This window comes from Aphelocoma coerulescens, chromosome 5 (genome assembly GCF_041296385.1).
Source record: "Aphelocoma coerulescens isolate FSJ_1873_10779 chromosome 5, UR_Acoe_1.0, whole genome shotgun sequence".
Classification (NCBI taxonomy): Eukaryota; Metazoa; Chordata; class Aves; order Passeriformes; family Corvidae; genus Aphelocoma; species Aphelocoma coerulescens.
Window position 1 is genome coordinate 6,418,621 of NC_091019.1, and position 22,266 is coordinate 6,440,886.

At 39.9% G+C, this 22,266-nt stretch overlaps 1 protein-coding gene across 4 annotated transcripts in view; it reads left to right on the plus strand.

The window, feature by feature from the left end:
• The window catches only part of NELL1 (neural EGFL like 1), a 298,289-nt gene that overhangs the window by 41,785 nt on the left and 234,238 nt on the right, over positions 1-22,266 (plus strand). For all 4 annotated transcript variants that reach the window (XM_069016456.1, XM_069016458.1, XM_069016457.1 and 1 more), the window contains exon 4: positions 5,736-5,906. In XM_069016456.1, the coding sequence (XP_068872557.1) occupies positions 5,736-5,906 (171 nt within the window). The remainder of the gene's footprint in view (positions 1-5,735; positions 5,907-22,266) is intronic.

Below are 22,266 nucleotides of genomic sequence, written 5' to 3' on the forward strand. Positions count from 1 at the left end.
TTGTTCTAGTTTTGCACCCACATAGAACTGCGGTGGCAACTGCAAAGTGAGTGTTTCCTTTCGTTTGAAGAGATGTATTTTTTCTTTCAGAGGCACTGCTTTTCCTCACCATGGCTTCATCACTGACAGGGGCAGTGCCTTGGGCAGATGCCTGCCATCTTATCTGCAGCACAGTGCCCAGTGCCTGCTCCTGGCCTGATTTGCTTTGCACCGAGATCTGCTAAAACAAGATCTCAGTTACTTTCATGTCGCTGTCCAGACTGAGCCGCTTGGCAGCACACCCAGCACAGTGTATCCCACTGTGCACACAGATTCACTTGGTGGTAAGGGACAGCAAAAGGCCAGAGGAGTAATGGCCCGTGATTCATCACAAAATCCCTGTAGATTGAAAATCCTGAAATCTGTGTGATAATGGATGCAGATTTGTTGCCTGTCTCTAAATGCAGCAAGAAGTGTTTCTACAAAGATGCTAAAGCACAGTCTTGCCTGAAGCCATTTTTATCATGAAATAGCACAATGCTACTGTGAAATGAAAAAGCTATGTGCACAAACATAGTCCAGATAGACTGATTTGTGCAGAAGCTTGCTGAATTTATAGTTTCTAGCTGATGACATCAAAATGACTGATCTCTAGACTTTTCCTGAATTTGCATTGTTATTAAGAAAAATTAAAAGTTGTGCCTTGGCCAGACTCACAGATACTTTCCAGAAGTTTCTGTGCAGTAACAGTTTGTTTTTTATGGCAGTGATTTTTTTCCCCAGCATTTGAGAGGCCTGGCATCGTCGTGTTGCTGCAGCATGTGCAAGGTGAATGGGGCTTCCATCCTTGGACTCCTGTGGTTTTGTGACCTTCTCCCATACAATGTTAAGCAGATGCACAATGTTTTGACTAGATGGCAACCCCAAGTTTGTACATATTTGCAGGGATGCCATCTGTGCCTGCTGCTTTGCCCTGGGACATCTGTTCAGTAGCTCTAAGAGCATCTGCTATAAGTGCTGGTGCTGCTCCTTGAAAGAGGCTGTGGGGCTTCATTTGGCACTTGATCAAGGATGACGGAAGTTGTAAAGTTAGAATGATAACTCTGCTTTATTTATGTTTGAATATGATAAGGAGGAAGGTTGCCAGAATTGAATGCAAAAAGTAGTTCCGCTTTAGTTCCTAGAGCTCTTATAGGAGCATTTAATCTGCTTACCCGATTGTGCTGCTGTCTTCATTGTGGGATATTTTAGTGTTTGGTGATAGGTGTTGGGTTGGTAAAGATAAATAAAATAAAGTGCTGTGTACCCTAAGGATATTCTGGAGGACACCTATCCCACAGTTCTTCTTGGGGCCATGTCTTGGGATGCTATAGTCTGTGAGCTGTCCTTCCTTTGGCCACTTGCATAATCTGACAGCAGTAAAATCTTTGAATGAAACATGGTGGTGTTTGCCACAGGATAAGATCACTTCTGTGGGTTGAGATGATGAGTAGGTGAATATGTTTCTTTAATGCAGATGGTGGATTAAGCCAACTCACCTTATAGAAATACTTTGCCTTTTCTGCTTCAGGTGTCGTACGTGTTCTTATTTAATATTGATAGTGACTTTTCCAATTTTCTGTGGTCATTATATCCACAGCAGGTGTTTCCAACTGAAAGTGTACTTTAAGGAACCTTTCTATCCTGATCTGGAAGTGAAATGAGCAGTCAAATGTATGGTTTAGACACTATGGTGGTGACTAAAAGAAAGGGGGAAGAAAAAAAAGTCATGAAACATAACTGTGTCAAGCTTTATCCTCTCCTAACAATATTTGTATGTGAGGTACATAGGGGTTGCAAAAACTGTCTGAAAGAATTGTAAAACATCTTGAGTCAATTGTGGAATAATACTGTCCTTCTGTGAAGTACATTACATGACCTTAAAATATCCCAACTTTTTTTTGATATGCATAAAATCAGTCTGAATTTAGCAATGTTTTCCTCTTATACACTGGGATTTGAATGAGAGACTGCAGATAGACCTATAAAAAGCATTTGGATTCTATAATTGTACAAAAGAAGCCAGCAGTAATTTACATGCTTAGCAAATAGGGAAATTCTTCTAGTGGGAAAATTTCAGCCAAGGTCAAATTGTATTGCTATTTCCTAAAACACAAGCTTTCTTAATACATGCATTCTGAGAACTTTATCTGTCAAAATACATGTTAACTTTTGATCATGCCTTATTTAAAACATATGAAAGTATAAATTGTTGCTGAAATATAACAAATAAAACAAGAAACCATCACTCAGTGCTAAGAAGTTGACAAGGAGATTGCTGTCTCGCACCTTTCTTCCTTTAAAAAGGTCTGGAGGAGGGTAGCAGGGCCCTATCTGTAGGACAGGCTGAAACAGGCTTCATGCAGACGTGATGCAGAATCAGAGATTGTCACAATACTCAGGGATCTCTCTTGGGCTTTTGGTATGGATCTCATGGCAGTGTTGAAAGTTCACACTGAGCGGTGATACATATATTCAGATGGTCCCAGATACTGCAATCTTTTCAGGAACCCTGATTCATTCTAATCCTTTCAGTTTCTAACAAAATATTGGAAAGTACCTTCAAAACACCTGTTAGAGATCAGTTCATTTTCCTGCCTCTTGTATGGTAGCTTCTATTAACTTCCCCTCTCCCCATTTTTACCTGTTGTTTTATCATAGATAAAAACTTGTGCAATGGCATTTGAAATTGAAGATGAGATAGTGATTAAAAAAAAATCCATTTATTTCCTCTGGCTTGACTAATTATTTTCTCACTGGTTGATGATTTCATGCCTGAGTTTGTTTTCCCCCTCATTCGTCTTCCATTCCCCAATTTGCAGAGTAGAACTCTGAAACAGAGCAGGTGCACTTATTTCCAAGAGTGAATGGCCTTCGTGTCATTGCTTTGGAAGAGGCTTCTTTCCCCCAGAGTCTAGTAGAAGGAGGAAAGAAAAGATGTTTGCTACTTAGAAAGCTGTTTGCATGTGACTTACATTCTGGTGGAGAAAAGACAACTTCTGAACTGAGAACATCATGGAGTGTGTATGTAATCAAGGTCTCAGTGTGAATTTCTGCATCTTAAAAGAGTAAAATCAATGCAAGAGTGTTGGTTTACATTGCCTTGTGTTTTTTAAATACTTGAGAGAGAGATGTGTTGGGGCAACCCAGCTAGTTTCTGCTGTTGGGATATTCTTAACTGGTGTTTACTGATGTTTGTCTACGTGTAACTGTTTGAGATTTGCACTTGTTGAAGGGTGATGAAGAATAGGTGCAGAATTTGTCTGTCACCCTCCTTTCCTGCCACTGAAGAGGTAAAACATGGTGTTTAATACAGTCCTGTGGCCCTTACTGCATTAGGTGCACATGTATAAAAATGTTAGCACTGGCTATTACATGAAATTTGAAGTAATCTGTTCTGTGCTATATAAATTAGTCAGGAGATTGGCAACAAGCTCGATGCCTAAGCACCCAGCTGTTCTCAGTCCTGAGGTAACTATTGACACTAAAGCTTGTCAGGTGAGAAGCTTTGCAATTCCCTATGCTGTACCAATAACAGAGCACAGATGTGATTAAGTGCAGTATCTGACTGACCTTTCCACGGCTGCACTGTTGCCTTTACATTAACAAAGAAATCATTGTGTGGAGAGTGATTAGCTCGGTGGCTATTGGAGATTATGAAGAATGACCTCAGGAAGCAATTTGCTTCCTGCAGCAGGAGCTTGTCTTGTTTTTGGGCTCTTAAGCCTCTGTGATCAACCATATATATGTGTGTCTGTATATATATATATATGTATGTACACACAAATACTTTGTGTGTGAGGTACTAGAATGTTATGTACCTTTCCCTCAATTTATTTTTTTGTTAAGTTTTCTGTCTCACTTTCTTTTGTGCTGTGACAGCAGATGGAAATCACAAAATGTTTAAGTATGACATCACTGACAGTACTTGTGCTAGCGCTTTTATGGCTTGGGAACACCAGCAGCAGTATCTTCTGGATATTGACTATATTGTTACTGAGCATCAAAATAAAGTAACAAATCTTCTCCAGATGTTGTGTGATGAATGTAATTTAGGTATTTTAATGGGTGTTGGCTACAATTAATCAACATTCTCCATTACTATTTAGAAAACCCCTCTTTCACTGCCCTCCTTGTGCCATTATGTGCATGGAACAGGCCAGTTCCTTCACAACAGAAGCCTGATTTTTTTTTCACTCTGTACTGCATGTATTTATGCCTGCTGTGTTTTTATTCAGTGTTGGTTTTCCCTTTACCTCCTTGTGTTTTTCACTTTGTTGCTTGAGTCTTTGATTCATGTGACCCAATAATACTTTTATGTTGCATGAAAAATACGATGACAGGGCATTGGCAGGATGGAGGAGGGCTTGAATTTCGCTTTTGGTGAAGACTTACTGTCTTTGTGTTCCCCCTCCCAGCCTGTTGTGACCTCTTGCACATGTTCCCAGCTAGTGTTTTATGTCATAAGTTTTCTCCCAAGGAACTCTGTTTTTTGGTTATGTTCAAAAACTTCGACTTCATTGGTAAGATCTAACCTTGAAAAGGTGCACAACCCCCATGTAGTGCTTGTGCACACAGGCTGTTAGGGCCTGTGTACTGCCAAGCAGTGTAAAATGCTTATGGGGAAATGAAAATTGGCACTCCAATATTTGTTGGTTTGTGCTGCATTTATGTTTTGGAAGTGGATTTAATTCCTGCAATTTTCACCACCCTATCCCAAATCAGCACCTAGTTCTCAAATGCCATGTTAAGTTGGTGTTGGCCAATAGGGGAAAAGGTAACACTGTGGAGGTAGATGGGGCAAAGGGCTATCTGGACAATCTAACATCTTCACTTTCTTGTAGAGCTATTTCTACTATAAAGGGAGGTCTGCATCACCCTGTTTCTGTATACACAGCTTCATTTTGGCAGGAAAGAGGTGCAAATACTTGGTGAGGTCAAAGAGGAGACATCACTATTTACACTGTCAGTGTGCCCTGGAATTCATCCTAGAGAAGGAATTGGCTCCCCCCACACCCCTGAGAGGCCAGTGAATAGCCACACTTCGTTAGCTCTCCTGTGAGTCTGACAGCTGTATGAAGGTTTTGATTGTTGGATGCTTTATTCCAGATGTGGAGACACCTAATCCAGCCAGGAGGTTTTGTCCTTCCCTTGTAAAGCTGAACAATCATGGCAGTAACAATAAAAGTCAGAAAATGAGTTAAGCACAATTGCATATAGGGGAGTCCTAAAAATAAACAGTTGTGGTTTTTAAACTGGATTTGCAAGTAGTAAATACAAATTTAATGACTACCTGATGGTTTCTTACCTTACTGGCTTTTTATTTGTTTGTGGTAGTGATGTATGTGCCATTCTTTATTTTTCAATTTCTTACAAAGCCTGCAGTCATACAAAATATTTTGGTGAAAAGAATAAGGTTTGGTTTCTTGTAGTTGCACCTGCTCTATGGGTGAAAAGAGGACTTCAGTTTCCTGAGCTAACAAGTGGTACTTTGAACTGTTTTCACCTAATTAGTATTGCTGGTTTTGTACTGCTCTGAATGTATAGTCTTATCTCTCTATTTCTTTTAAAAAAATTAATTAGTAGCTAATCCATGCTGAGTAACCTTTTTAGATTGTGGTGTTTGCTTAAAGAAGTCTATCAATTAAGAAGAAAGTGACAGAGACAGTGATTATATCCAAAAGTGGAACTGGTTCTTCTTAATGTTTTCAATACAGCTATTTTGAACTGGAGAGCAGTGGCCTGCGGGATGAGATCAGGTATCACTACAGGTTTAATGGGAAGACAAGAACAGAGGTGTTCCCGTACCGCCTGGCAGATGGACAGTGGCATAAGATTGCTGTGTCACTTAGTGCATCCCATCTTCTGCTCCACGTGGACTGCAACAGGTAAGAAAATATCTTCTCTAATTTATACGTCTTTAAAAAATAATCTCTATTTACACCCAGGAATAAAATTGGAAAAGGAGATTTTTTTTCCCCCTATAAATACCTCGTTCAAGAAGCATGCTAAACTGCCATAGGATAAGAAAAGGAAAACAAAGTATTAAAATGGAACAATTCATTGTGATTATGAACAAATGTGGAAAAGGTTGATTGCTGACTGGGGAGTATTAAATGCATCTCTGTAGTTTAGGCAGTAGCTGATGTTATGTTTGCCAGTGATTGCATTTAAGTGTGATGGATGGGTGTGCAGTCTGTTCTGTTGTGAACTGCTTCACTCAGCATACCTGAGAACTTGGAGACTAGATAGATACATCAGAGACGTTTTAATTTTATTTTAGATAATCAGGCAGTGCACTTGTACTGATTTTTTCCCACATGCTGCCCCATTTGGAAACTTCTGAAAGCTGGAAGCTTCTTTTTGCATGTCTGGAACCAGTGCTTTTTATTTTCTGCAGGGTATTCTGTCTGTCTTTTCCATTAGAAGTTGTGAAGACTGTGAGATGGCACATTGCCAGGATTTCAAGAAATGAAAAGCAGCAAACCTAGAATCTATCCTCCCTAGAATCTCTCTTGCCTTGGGACTTGATCTCACAATGTATTGTAGACTTCAAACATAGTGGCTGATGAGGAAATTCAGAGAGCTTGAAACTGGGACTTTCAAAATAGTCTTTATGAATGAGGAAAACAAACCATTACTTTTGTACCTTATTGCACCAAAATGAATGAAAAAAATATCCTTCTCATTCAGTGAGAGGATCAGCAAATGCATTTTGGTATCGTGGCACTTAAATGGATTGGGTGATGATAGCAGATATTTTTTCGGAAGTCTTCATGTTGTTCAGACAGGCAGAATAAAGTTAGATGAGTATTATAGGAGTCTGCAGTTACTGGAACGTTTGAAAAAGTTTAAATTTTGACCCAAGTAATTATGAGATACTGTTTTGAGATGAATGTTACAATTGTTTTCTGCAACTCCATTAACTACTGAAAAATCTAATCTGAAGGAGTGTTGCTTATTGGACCTTATTTCGACCTCAGAAGCAATTAAATCTTTAGAGTAATTTTAATTTCATTGAGGCATGAAATCTACAGTTTGCAAAGATTGTCTGAATTTCAGTAATTTGATTTATTTATCTTCCCATTATTTATCTGTTATACTGTTTCTTCGTCTTCAACAGAATGCCCTTTTTTATTGTTTACTGGGTTTTGGGACAGGTTCTTTGTTATCTACTTTGAGTTGTTTGTTTGTTTGGTTTTTTTTCCATGAACAGCAAATGTATTTTAGGAAGACCCTTTTTAGCAGATTGTTTAGCTGGCTGCTTTCTTGCACAGAATGTAAAATGAAGACAACACAAAACGACTGCCTGGTGCAGAATTCTATCCAGGGACAGGAGAACTGCACAGAGTCATGGTTGTGACCTGATTTTCTCCACAGTAACAGGCAGAAATAGATAAATACAATTATGGAATGAGCTGTGCTGTCATATGAGGTGACAGATAGATACAGCCATCTCTGTCAGGTAGCCCTAAACAGGCCTGATCCATCTAACCATGTCCCTTAAGGTGGTACATCTTAAGGTTGCTTCCAGCATAAATCCATACTGAGATGTCTCTATTTGGCTGTGTATTTGTGGTGTTTTATGACAACTCCTGTGGAAAAGTAATGGAAATAGTTCTGAAAGCATGACTTGAGGACAGATCATAGTAGAAGTTTAAATGAGAGGGGGAAAAAAAAAGGAAGTCTCTAAGTTCCTGAGTCAGCAGTGGCATCACTGTTCAGTTAATCAGAGAATTTTGTGAATGTTGGTGTTAGTTTGATTATATCTTAACCTTTTCTGTTTTTGCACTCAGAAAAGGAGTCATGTTCAAGTCAGTCTTGTTCATCTTGGCATTTTCCTATGACAATGCAGTAAATGTTGAAGCTGTGAAAATAAAGAGCAAGTCAATGAGGGGAACTTCTGAGCACTACTGGAAACCCTAAGCCTTCCTCATGTTAGTGTTAGGGAAGCTGCAGCTGATAAAGTGTGAACAGAGTCTAGCGTGAAGAGCTGTGGACTCTACGTGTAAACACCACCATTTTAGGCTGGGGTGGTGTCTGGCTCTTGGCCAAGTGCAGGATGCCCAGTGAGAAGTGATGCTTCTGCAGACTTGAATGAAAAGGAGGAAACAAGATATGAGTGCAGTCAATATATTCACCTGTCCCACCTCCTGCAGAGGTTTGGTGTCATCAGAACAAGAATTTAGCTTCCTGTGTACCTATCTCTAGTTAAAGAAGTTCTCAGCTTTTTGTTTAATATTTTTGCCAGCAAAGCAAAGCAAAAAGGGAAAAGAAAAAAAAATGACTGCCAAAATGAATCCCGTGAATTTCTACTGTATTTCTTTAGGAGTTTGCAACATTGCTTCCTTACAGTCATGCCTGAATTTGCGTAAATGCATTACTACTTCTGTTTAGGGCTGTGGTAATGTGTTATATATTTGGACGGCTTTTGTGAGCGAGCGATTTGCTAATGTAGTGTTATTAAAGTTAATCTGTACCTGAGAGTGCACTGCAAGCGTTTGCTTTGGGAAAAATATCCAGTCACAACCTAGTTTTGCTACAGGATTCCTGCTGTGATACCCAAAGCTAGTCTCTGGCCTCCAAAAAATGCAGTTGATCAGAAAGCATTGGAGACAAAGCTTTTAATTTGTAAACAGATAGTCAAATCTACTTTTATTCTTCCCAGCCCTATCGCCCACATTACTCTGATTTGTAAAATTGCTTTGACATTTGTACTTGATTATCGTTTGGATTGAATTCAAAGTCAGCTTGGTTCTTCAGACCTGGATAGGCTAGGGAAAAGTACTTGAGAACTAGCAAAAACCTGTACTGCTTTAAAGCATCACCTTTAAAACAGTGCAATTGCCTTTGTTCTAATGAGATGTCATATGGAGGGGGAAGCATATGTATCAAAGGAGGTTTATTTGCCCAAGTACATGTCCTTTTGAAATCGGCTCCTGCTGCTCTTACTTGCTCCTTTTAGTGCTCCTTCAAGAATAAGGAGTGGGAATTGTAGCTGAGTTTGGTGTTAGAGCTTAGAGCTGCTGACTCAGGAATCATAGAATGATTTGGGTTGGAAGGGATCTCAATGATGCTCTCATTCCAATCCCCTGCCATGGGCAGGGACACCTTCCACCAGACCAGATTGCTCCAAGCCCTGTCCAACGTGGCCTTGAACACTTCCAGGGATGGGGAAGCCACAGCTTCTCAGGGCAACCTGTGCCAGGGCCTCACCTCCCTCACAGGGAAGAATTTCTTCCTAGTATCTAATCTAAACCCACCCCTCTTCAATTTGAAGCTATTTTCCCTTGTCCTATTGCTTTCCTTGTCCAGAGTCCCTCTCCTGCTCTCTTGTGGCCCCTTTAGGTACTGGAAGGTGCTAGAAGGTCATCCTGGAGCCTTCTCAAGGCTGAACAGCCCCAAATTTCTTGGCCCATCTTCATGGAAGAGAAGAAAGATACTTCAAAGTCCAGACTGAAAACCTGCTGAATGTCACTGGACTCTCCTCACTGACTTGAAGAGCTTTTGTGCTGGGCCTAGACCGTAACCTCTAGCCAGGGATGTGTCTCAGAAAACTGACATAAGAAGCCACAGGTGCACTTGCTCGCATGCTTTTAACATTTCAGTAAGGTTCTGAAAGCTTAGAAAAACGAAAAAACTGCATTAATTATAAATGTACTACTGATGCACAAGTAAAACCTGTGCTCAAAGTAACATGGAAATGAACTTTCCTGCTCTTGGTAGGATCTGTGCCCCCCTGCTCTAGGCAAAAAGGAGTTGTCAGGGATTTTCTGGAGAATGTTTAGATTCAGCTCAAGCAACTGTGTCATTGTCCTTAAATAACCAGTGGTACTAATAAATACTTATATATATGTGTGTGTATGATCAAATAAACTCTGCCGTGCATCTTCCCAGATTGGGCCTCTGTTCGTGCCTGTGCTGTCGGGAGATTTGCAACCCCTAGAGGCTGTCAAGTCCTGCAAGATCTGATGTTTGTCTTCTCTAGGAATTAGTTTCAGCTGTAGAGTCTGTGTTGTTTCCCATGGCACCTGACTGTCCCCTGGGATGCTTGCCCCCTATGACAGTGGCAGCACAGAAATATGTTGCATTTAATTGTGTTGAGAAGAGTAAGGGAATAGCATGGAGCCTACAGTTTATGAGGTGGCAGGTACTGTATCAAAATGTATTTATTGACAATTTATTTGCAAAATAGAGATTCCAAGTTGTTCTCTGTGTGTCTGATTAATCTGGAGAGGCAAGCCTGAAAGGTGTTTTATTTTTTTATTCTTTTATTTATCACCAACCATAGGTACTCGCCTATTCAGACAGTATCCATATTCCTTTACTTGAACTCTGTCTGTGGGCATAGAAGGGAGAAAGGCGCTTTGATGAAAAAATTAATGTTCTTCAGTGAAAATCTGTGCTGGAGTGCCTTTTGCTGTGAATACAGCCTGTGGTTTTGATGGATACTCTTAGCTGTTTGATGGAGGGGGTTGGTAAGAGCATAAGAGAATAGATTATAAAACTGGAGCAGGCTTGGAAGTAGTCTCCAACTGAAAAAACATCTTGTCTTCTTCTTTTATGTTAGAACAGCGCATTAGGGAATAAAAAATGCATGAGCAGTGAGAACTTTTTAATTGGAAAAATAAATAAATTAAAGTAACATCCTCCAAATATGGGAATCCAAGACCTCTGAGTTCTTATAAATAAGATATCCTGGCTGCCAACCTGAGGTTTTCAACTGATCTAAACAAAGTTCTATGACTTTAATTAAAATGTAATAAATTTAAAGAAGGTTAAGGGATATATTTAAAAGAGGGATTTGCTGCTTTAGTTACTGTAAAACAATTCCTCTTGAGAGGGAAAATGGTGTGGTGGCAGTGCTATGCAGCTGGGTAATTTAGTTTTGCTATTTGAATATGAGTTTGTGACCCAGATTGCTTGTCTGCTCTCCAAGCTGTAGCAGAAGCTGTCAGAGAAATGGCTGCTTGGGTAGAGTGGTGTAATTGTGCATCATGGGTGCACCCAACTTTAGATCTGTGGTATTGTGGACTGGAAGTTAATTTTCACCTACCAGTTTTCCCTTTTGTTTGGGAGAAGGGCTGTAAACTGTTTAGCATGAGAGAGATCTCCAGCTGGCATACCACATCAGCTGCCATCAGTCTCTATCATTACAGTTACGGCAGTTAACTGCAAGGAAATGTTGAGGATACATTCAGCATTATTTTCTTTTTAAAGAAGCTTTTAAATAGCCAGGGTTTTTCACTGAATAGCTAATGCATCAGCAGAACCGTAGGACAGGTGTGACCAAAGCCTGAATGATATGTTTTAATCCAGTCCCCAATTACAATGAAAATTTATTTTTTTATCCTAAAAAAATCACTTGAACTCCTTTGTGTACTGCATTGAGAGAATTGTGAGAATGCATGAGTGTTTATGAAAATGCTGAAAAAGTACTACAGAAAAAAAAGGTAACATTCCATATGTGTGCCTGCCTTAGAGCCTTTGACCACCCCTAGAAGGCAGCAGTCACTTGTAGAGGTACCTGGGCACTGAGCTTCAGCAGAGAGGCCTCACAAAGCTCCTGCCCAGTATGGAATCTGCACCTGCTTTGGGCTCCTTCTGGGAGCTGATCCAGGTGCTGCTGATGTCGGTAGAAGAGGAGCAGAAGTCATTCTCCAGGAGTTTGATTACCGGTCTTCCGTAGGAGCTTGGGGCAGAGTTTTAGGGACCTGTGGATCCAGAGTTTGGTACCTGCAAAGCCCAACTACTGCTGAATATAGACTCAACAAAGGTTTTTGTTTTTGTTTTCCAGCCCCCCCCCCCCCCCCCCCCCAAAGTCAGAACTGGGGACCTGTGGTGCTTTGTGGTGAATTGTAAATGTTGGCAGACAGGTCGATGGCTTCAATAGGATAGGAATATTATGTTGTGCTTTACCATTAGCATCTTGCATTTCTTCTATTTTTATGCTCTGGGTGTGTCAGAGAGAGAGGATGGATAATGGTAGAGGGAATGATCTTAAAACAAGACTGGGAAGCCTCAGATAATTTAGTAATTTCCCAAAGTGTGTGGCTAGGTGTCTTATCAAATTCTCAAGTATTTCTGCATTGGTCCAATATACATGTGGATGTTTTTAATGTTAAAAGAAATAAATCCTTAAATTGGTGTGGTTAGTTACAAGAGCAGTCTCTGAAAATTTAGCTTGCATATGAAATATATCTGGATATTTTTCGATGATTATTTTTTCAGGAAACATTTCCTGTTACTTGGGTCTATTTTCTTTTTATTTGTTGGTGTGGGGGTCATATGGACAGAGAGGTGGTCATAGTAATTTAAGGGTAAACCAGATAAAGCAAATGTTTTGAGCTTTTTCCTTTCAGATTGTAAAAACAATTATCTTGCTCCAGCCAAGCAGATTAACCGAGATCTAAGAAATAAATGAACTCTTCCATTTGAAGTGGTTAGCTAAACTCTGGAGTTTAGAACTGCAAGTCACATAGGATAATACTGGAGCTGAATTGAGAAAATGATAGCATAATTCTAGTTAAATACTTTTGTAAAAACATTAGATCTTTGCCAAAGAGCAGGTGAGAACCCCTCTGAACTATTAAACAGCAGACTTGAGATTTGAGTCTTCATATAGCAAGTAGTACAGAGTCTTTCCACAAGATCTGAAACCTCCTGAGTGTGGTGGGGCATGAGAGGGCGATTGGGCAAACAGGGTGGAGACTGTTGAGATCTGAAACCAGCCCAGAGTTTTATGAAGGGATTTAATACTTGAGGTGTCTTCCTTTGGCAGTTTAGCACAGTTACCCAGAAGGTAATTACTTTAGGAATCCAATCTTTACAAAATCCTCAAGTTGACTGCTGGGACATAGAGACTGCTTGACTGCATTTCTTAATACCCCAAAACCTGACAGTTCTCACTAGTTCACTATGATTTGGTGACAGAAAACTGACAGCACTCTTAAGGGCTGTGGTGCAGGATCAGTCACATTTGTTCCTTGGGTGTGAGGAGCTGGAGGCAGGTGGGCTGCTCAGAGGTGGAAGGTGTCAAAGCTTGGAAACACCGAGTGGGGCTCTGAGGTGCCACGCAGTGGCACGAGGCTCACTGCAGCAGTGGTGTGTGAACAGGTCCAGCCAGGTCTCTGTGGTGTTTGGATGGTCCTGCAGTATGTAAGGGGGTCAGGTAGGCTCAGTGCTGAGTGTGGGGACAACAGAGTTTCTGGTTCTGTGTCGTGGGCATGAGCTGCTTGGCTAATGTGCCAGCTGAGGGAATGGCAAAGGCAGTCCAGCGTCATGCTTCAGAAGGGGAGGTGTTTCTGTGAGTTGAGGAATGCTCCATTTCTACCCAGGTAAGTGTTTAGTGAGCTGGTTGGTGTAGTTTTTTGGTGGTGTGGGTTTTTTAATGGGGAAAAAAAGGTCAGATATTAGCATCGGCTTCCACTTGAAACATTTTAATGATATGAAGAATCCTTGTTGTGATCTGTGTTAGCAATGTAATGATACATTGAAGAAGCACTAAGGAGGAAGATGGTAGTTTGATCCTCAGCACAGGAACAAGGTAACATGCAATTGCCAGTCCTGTAACTTGTCCTTGTATCTGAGACAAGACAGTACATGAAAGAATCAGTGAAACTGCATTACTTAATTGTGCTGCAAATTTAGAGACATGCTCTTCAGCACATCAACAGTGAAAGCAAGTAACTAATAGCTACCACTGTGCCAACTAAGGCAACTCAGACTTTCTCAGCCCAAGATGAATTTTTCTGTGTCACACCAGCTACTTACCTTAAACTTCTCTGAAAGATGTGCCATTCAGTATCCCTGGGGGACAACCCAGTGCAGTCTGCAGTGGGAACTCTCACTGACTAGAGGGGAACCATGCTTTCACCTCCCCAGTGTGTCAGATGTTGTGAGAAATGTGCTGTCCCTGCAGAGTGCTTTTCTGCCTGTCTGCTGGCAGTTCCCATCTAAATTTAATTTCATAACCAATATAATGGCTTGTTCTATGTTTACTGTATGTTTCATACACCTCCCCAGTCACGGCCAATTAGTTATTTATTAGTTATTAGTGGAGAGAGTGTAATGTTACCTTTCAAACAACCAAGACTAAACTGGACAGTTGGAAAATACCATGGGAAAAGGGAGGTGTGGGTTATCTGATGAACCTGCAGGAAGAACTGAGGAACAGGAATGAGGCCATGGCTTTAGTGTTACAGAGGCAGTGGCTAATGGGGAGGAGGTGTGGCAGCTCCAGGGAGAGCCGAGTGCCTTTGCGCAGTGCTGAGACAACACCAGGGCACTGGCATGACTGTGGCAGCAAAGGCAAAGCAAGCGATCCTCAGCCTGCAGTTGCCTTCAGTCACTGCAGCAAATTGGCTCTGGAATATGGATGAGGTTATTTTATGATTATATACAAATCCTTTAGTGGTGACATGAACCCCTTGATGAGATGATCCTGTGACAAGATACACTGTAAAGCAATTAACTTCTCGGCAGATGTGTTTTTGGAAGGGGGGAAGAAGCTGTTCAGTAGAAAGGTTTCTTGTGGCTGACTGAATTTTAAATTTATCTTTTGTAGCAGTGCAGAAAGAGTTGAAATCAAAAGCCTGGTTCTTCTCACAATTGCACCTATCTTATTGTACTAGATAAATCAACTTTGGGGTTGAGAGGAGCCTGAGACAAAGGAAAAACAAAAGGAAAGACAAAGGCTGCATATATTTTGTGAAGAGGGGCTGTTCCAAAGCTGTAAAAGCTTATCATGCCTCAGGTTCTGCTGTAACTGCCAGAGTGAAGATCCGTGTGCTGCGGGTCTTGGGCCAGGGATCAGCACACCCCTTTATGTGGCAGGCAGATGAAATAGAAGCAAAGTTTCAGCGCTGCCAGTTCTCATTCAATAAATGCCTTGTGACAAACCCCAAAAGAAATCTTAGATTTTTTTTTATTTTTTCATGACAAAATGGAGATGGAATAAGCCATTTAATCGTGGTTTTACCTCTTTGTTCTTGCAGAATTTTATTTTGGGGTTTGTTTTGCTGCACGACCTTCTTTGTGCCATTATTTTGATGCACATTCTTCCTCTTTTGCTTTCTGATGTAAGATAGGCTTAATTGGTTACTACTTGTTTCATAGATACTCTAATACAGTTTTTTTATCTCAGATGTATCTTGCTCTAAGGGTTTCTTGTTTAATTTGTGGGAGAGGAGCTTTTCTTCTTTTTATATCTTGAAAGAACCCATTGAATTAATTTGTTCCTCTTATTTCTAGAATCTGCTTTTAATTGCTTAGACTTGTTTTGATGATATTTTGCATCTGGGATGTACTTGGAACATTTGGTTCATCTGAGATGAGGTTTTGGTATGATATTTGGTATGGTAACAAATGAGTGTGCTGTGCTTTTAGCTTTCTTGTTAACAGTTTGCTTTATTCAGTGTTCTGGTTTAGAACCTGAGCTTCAAAGCTTGCTGAGGTTAAAGGGTGTCTTTTAGGGACCCTGTGAATTTTAGTATTGTCTCATTTATAAGTGTATTTGTCTCCTTGATTGTAGTGGTGTAGTGGTTTGGTCTAAAATAGTCATTACTGTTTCTGTCAGGTCACAGAGGAAGCTGTAAGCACCCCTTTGCAAGAACATAACTTCTGGGACTGTGCTTGCTAACCCATAACAAATGGATATTTGTGTGCACCATAAAAACCCTACTGCTATGTGTTTTATGCTCCAGTAGCCAGATAGTGATAGTTGCTCACAAGTGGTTAAAGAGATGTTAAAATGCCTTTGGAGAGTCAGATATTTGTTTGAAAAGTGGCATTTGATCTATGTAGCTCTCTGCTCTGTTATAGAGATGTTTAAAGTCCTGAATTCACATTAATCCGTAGAAGTTGTGCACACTGATTTTTATAAGAAAAGTCTGTATGTGTAGATGACATTCACCTCAGCACTTCAGAGGAGAATTCTTTTGACCTTAAGTTCTGCTGAATATGGCAAAAATCATCATCTTCACCAAAACCTGTGACAAGGACACTGCTCTTGTGCTTCTATTACCTGTAGATTATGAACAAGTTTTATGGGCAATGCCAGGACCAGGAGCCACATGCTATTGAGCTCAGATTTACCTGAAAGAAAAAGGTTGCTGTGTGGTTTAGTGCTGTTAGGCAGCTGAGGACCACACAGCTGCTACCTCTGCAGTGGGATGGGGAAGAGATTCAGAAGGATGAAAGTGCAGGGGGGGAAAGGTGTGTTGAAATAAAGCCAATTTAACAGGTAAAGCAAAGCAAAATAAAGAATTAATTCACATCTCCTATCAGCTGGCAGGTGTTTAGCTGTTTTCCTGGAAAAAGCAGGGCTTTGTCTCACATCGTGGTTACTTGGGAAGACAAATGCCATAACTCCAAACATCCCCATCCCCCTTCTGTTTTCCTCCAGCTTGTATTGCTAAGTGTGATGTGGTATGGCATGGGGTATCCCTTGGGTCAGCTGGGGTCTGCTGTCCTGGCTGTGTGCCCTCCCAGGTTCTTGTGTGCTCCCAGCCCCATTGCTGGTGGGGCAGTGTGAGGAGCAGAAAAAGCCCTGACACTGTGCAAGCACTGCTGAACATCAGGTAGAACCATGGGTGTGGTACCCACACTGTTTTGGTCACAAATCCAACACATGGCACTATACCAGCTGCTTTGAAGAAAATGAACTCTGTCCTAGCCAAAAGCAGCAGTTGCCAAAGCTGAGAAGTGTGATAACCTTTTGGGTATCAAACCAGCTGTCTTGACACTAAAATCCCTGCTCTGGATCCATCACATGTAAGATACAGTTGACCTCATAGTTTGGCTATTTTTTTTTTCTCTACAACTCTTGACAACCCTAAACAAATGGCCAAATTTCATCTCTGCTTAGTGTCTCACTCAACCTATTTTCTGGGTTTTTTGCACTTTCAGAAGTGCTGTTTTTGTTATATGAAGATGGGTAAACACTCCAGCCTTGTAGACAGGCTGTTAGGGCATAGACACTCTTTACACTGTTGTTGTCAGGAACCATTTGTATCTGTTTTGTCATTTGCAAAAAAGTTCATAATATTGACCTTGTTTGTAAAGGTGTTGCAATCTGCCTCAGGTTCTCCAGATGAAAGCTGCCATAGAGGCAACAGATGCATTTCTGTCCTTCATGGGGCCACTGCTGCGTCATATAATGGGTCCAGTCCTCTGCTTTGGGGAGATGATGATTTGTTTTAGTTTAGTGCTTAAGAAATGCTGATCAAATTCATGGGTATATTTATAGGAAACTAAGGAGCATAATATATTTTGTAATGAAAGCCCCACACAGGCAGATAATACATCTGTGAATTCACCCTTACTTAATTGATGTGTGGAGAATAAACGGCTAAACTTGACGGTGAAACGTGTTGTAACCATTGTCACTTGCGTTTGTGTCATTTCCATTTTGTTAGTTACTCTGCATTTTTCTTGAATGAGAAAAAGGAGATTTTTTTAAAATAGAATTTTATTTAGGTGAATTTTTATTTTTAAATTTGGATTTGTATTTGGAATAATTAAAGTGAAAAATAGAGTACATTAACTTTTCTCTGTTATTATACAGGAAAATCAATGAAATCATTTGGGTGACAGACCTTGAAGAGAACGTAAACTGAGTATGCACTCTTGAGTCTTTTACCTAACATATGCTGTTACTGGAGACCTGTTTTTTTTCTCCGAAAGCTGTACAATAACTTGATTAAATAGCTGGCAGTTACTATTGTATATTCAGAATTTAATAAGAAAAGGCTTTCCTCATACCCCAAGATTTTAATCTAAATTGCTTTCCTCTGTTAAGTGATTGTGAACTCCTATACTATGGCAGAGGAGATAGCACCAAAAAAATCAAAATTTCTCTCAGGAAGTTTATTTTTCTGAAAAAAACCCACTGGAAACAGAGTGAATAATTCAGTTAAAGTTTTTCCAGAACTGAAGGCATGTCAAATAATGCATCCTATCTGTAAACACTATCGAGAAAATCCAATCACATTGGTATTGACACATTTTCATTGGGAAGCATATAGAAAATGGGTTGAAAGAGAAATACATAAAGATACCCTAGTATTTATTTTTAGAATAAATTCTTAATCTCTTTGGAAGAACAGATAGAAAGACAAATGCCAATATTGCACCTTAAAGCTAGGAACTGATACAGTCAATCAGTTTCTCTGTGCAGGTGGGTTTGGAGAACATGTTGGACAAACTGCTTGAAGCTGCTGATTTTTTTTATACAATGGGCTGTGTTAGGAGGCCTCAATTGCTATTTCAGAGGCATACTGTGTTTTTGCAGGCTCACCTGGAGATGATAGCAAGGGTCAAAGGTGGTCAACACCCCTGCAAATCAGTTCAGGAGAAAGATTGATGCAAAACAGGGAGAACTTCCTTCTCTCCTCTGACTTTCTTTACAGAAGTTGAGAGTGCTGTTTCAAAGACTGCCATGAACAGAACTTTTCTATACCCTTCAGTACATTTAAAGGATCTGAAGATCCAGATGGATGTATACAGGGTAATGAATGGTTGCAAGAGAGTGTAATTTTTGAGCATCAGGCTTTGAATTGCAAAAGTCTGTTTTGATGATTCACCCTGATGTCAGGAGGGGCTCCTGTGCAGCTGTTGGAGGGGCCTTCAGAGAGTGATTCATTTACTGTGAGATGAATCACACCCTAGAAACACTTCATTAAATAAGTGAGCCTAGAGAACTAGCTCCACTGTAGGTATGAACTTTTGAGACATTTAAAATTGGGTGTGATGAATTCAACACCTGTTTTCTACATGGAAATTTATAGCTTCCCTCTGAGGAGGGACCCCAAAAAAGGGAACCCCTGGGCTTTTATACCCTCACAGTCTAAACCTCTGCTTTAAGCCTGATTAATGCAGTTCAGGGCTGTGTGTGTTCACAAATTCCACAGAATATTCTGAGTTGGAAGGGACCCGCAAGGACCGGAGTCCAGCTCTTAAGTGAATGGCCCATAAGAGGATCAAACCTTCAACTCTGGTGTTATTTAGCACCATGCTCTAACCAACTGGGCTAATCTCAGGGTTTTCATATGCAGCCTGCAAGTAGAAGAAGGCATGTTCCTATTTTAGTAACCTACTCATATTTTAGACATGGAAGAATTTGAAGACGTCAGGATTTGGTGTGGTGCTTTGTAGTGGCTGTTGAGTTGCAGTCTATTTTATGGTTCAGAATTTTAGGCAGTGGCACCTCCTGATCAGTCCATGTTGGCTGATGTATCCTAATGTGAGCAGACATAAAGTTTATTTTCATGTTCTGCATGAATATTGCAGCAATTTCAAAAATGCTTCTGGCATGACAAATACTGTATGTGTGACATAGAGCTGCATCTCCACAAAAGTGGAAATACTCTTCAAGGGTTAACTTTTGCTTGTGAAAGTTGTGTGTAAGAAGTCATCTCCACTGCAAGAGACAATTCCATGTCACATTTTTTCCAGAGGGAGTGTGACCCAGTGTGTGAGGCAATGAAGAAGCCTCAGTCATGGCCAGTCTAAAGGCTTAGATCTTGGGCCGAGACTCCGTCTTTGTGATCTTGGTTAATCAGCCTGTCTATGTTTCAGTCTGCACATGATAAAATGAGGGTATTTCCCTTTTTTTCTATATTAGATATATACCTTTATACCTTTGTATATTTACACAGTACAAAGATGCTAAAAATAATTTATATTGAGTATGTGGAAGGGAGCTGTCTCCTTGTCCAACAGAGCTTGATTTCTAGAGAAGTTCTTCCTCTATGCAGACCAAGATATGTGTGTGTATATTAGGATGCAAATATTTTAATTAGGCCTTCTTTCAGGAATCCACTGATTATTTTATAGATTTTCTATTTTCTGCATATTGTCCTCATTATGGCAGAGACGCCTGTTTGGAATGTGTCCATGAGAGAGGTGTTTCTGGTGATTGCACAAGAATACTTAATGAATCAAAGCGTGCAGATAGGGTAGAAATACAGAAACAAACCATGAGAATATAATGGGCATTTTTTGATTAACAGGTGTTTTTCTTACTATATTTTGCTAATCTGGTCAGTGGTTAGTGAATGTATTCTGAGTATGAGTGTTTCAAGACAGTAGGATTGGTTCATTGTTCTATTAGCCAGGTTCTATGGTTTAGCTTCTTTGAAATATGTTGGCACAAAGTAGGGGCAAATCAAGCTTTCTCCTGGAAAGTGAGTGCAGCAATCATAAATCTGAAAGCCTGAAGTATGTAGTAGAGCTTCCATTAACCTGGAGACCTGGGTCTCCTCATGTTGGAGGGGCTATTCAGTCTGCAGCAGTTTTAGTGACCACAGTTCCCCTGAGCCCTCTTTCTGAGCATTCCTTTTCTTGTGAAGTGTATTGTGCATTTCTCTGTGTTGGTATCAAAGCCAAATGTGTTGGAAATTGGTCTCCAAGGAGCTCTAGACCAGTGCTTCATAAGCTGAAGTGTATAATTTAGCTATTCATATGCCAAATACAGAGTATTGGTCACACAGGTATAAAGCCATAGAAGGTGACACACCTCAGCCCAGAAAGTCAAGTAAGGGAAAGTGAGTGATGTGGAAGCTTAATGTGGGGGGGTTTTTTGTTTTGTTTGTTTGGAGTTTCTTTGTTTTGTTTTGATTTTTTTTAAATTTTTTTTTAACTGATGTGCTTTTTGACCTTTTCAATTTCCCAAGAGTATAGAGGGGCTTACAGGAGTAGCAATATGTTGTGTGTGTACTTGCCAGGGCTTTTTTTTTTGCTGATATTTAACAGTACACAATAATAAAGTAAATTCACATAGTTTGTAAATCAAATGGTGTCAACCAGAAAATCTTTTGACATAAAAAGATAATCAAGGACTGATCTACATCTGATGCCCTCTCTTGACTCCTAAGACTGTTACTTCATGGGCACATCTACGGAAAAGAAAACAAACCGGCCTTGTCGATGTATGTGGAATAAGGCACAAACTAACTTTAATTAAGCCTTTAATTTCAGGTAAGTACTGGCTTCAGAAATGTAATTTGAATTAGAGTAGAACAGTAGAGGAATCTTGAGCTTTCGTGTCTTACTGATGACACTTTGTGAAGAGACTAGGAAGAAGGTCACTACAGCCCTTTCCACGTAGGTTGAAAGAGTGTTAAATCATCAGAAAAGACAAGATAAGCCACATTTAACCTGTCTCTGATTTGTCTTCCTAACTTGCTATTGTTGAACTGTCATATAACAATGTCAGGTTTTGATTTTTTTTTTTAATATGCAATTGCAGATAGATATTGTAGAGTTCCTTTATCAACTTTAACTAGGCCAGGTGAATAAAAATGAAATATTCTTCAGTAAGTAGTGTTGTTGAACCTGGTCAGCACTGGGATTTTATCTATTAGCAGAAATAGTGTTCTCCATTGAATATCGACTAGTCTTTTTAGGAGATGAGAAATTTTCCAGCGAGGGCATTATTAATTGAAATCATGAATAAAGCTGTGCTATATATACAAAGATAAATTCCTGATATGATAGAGCAGTTTAGTGCACGTGCTCTTAAGGAGCTCATGCTCAGGGACCATGTCAATTCTTTGTTCCTCGTTCAGTATTTTGCAGCAGTTCTGCATTTGTGTAGTTCAGTTTTGCATGAGATATGACAGAAGGCCTCTATTTACACTTTAAATTATTGATACAGTGCATGCAAGATTCCTGTAATTCTCAAAACCTGCTTTAAAAGAATATCGTCTTGTTTTGCTGTTTGGACAGGTAAAACAGCTTAGCATGGTAATTTTATAGATAGACCTAATTAAATAGTAGAGAGAAGAATTTCCTAGAGCACTGAATGTATCATGCTCATGAAATGTGATGAGTTAGGGCTGATGATAATGATAATAAACTTTAGCGATGAAATTATGAGTATTACGAGAAGTCTTCTGACTCCTGTACTCACATTCTTAAGCTGTAATTTTCATATCACTATTTTGTCCTTAGGTTTGAGATTTTTCTTGTTGTTTCTTTAAAAAAATGTAGTGTTAGCCTTTAGTTTTCTATATTGCTTCTGTTTCATCTTGACAAATGGTTTACTCCTTGTTTTGATAAGCAAAAGTGTGTGGAATGTAGGACTCTGTACTTTGACATAACTTTTTAGATCTTTCTAAAAGTCCTTTAATACTGGGATGTTATTCCAGACCTCTGCAAATATATGAATTTTCCAATAATGTGATATGGTGGGTTTGACCCTGGCTAGACACCAGGTGCCGATCAAAGCCACTCTGTCACTCCCTT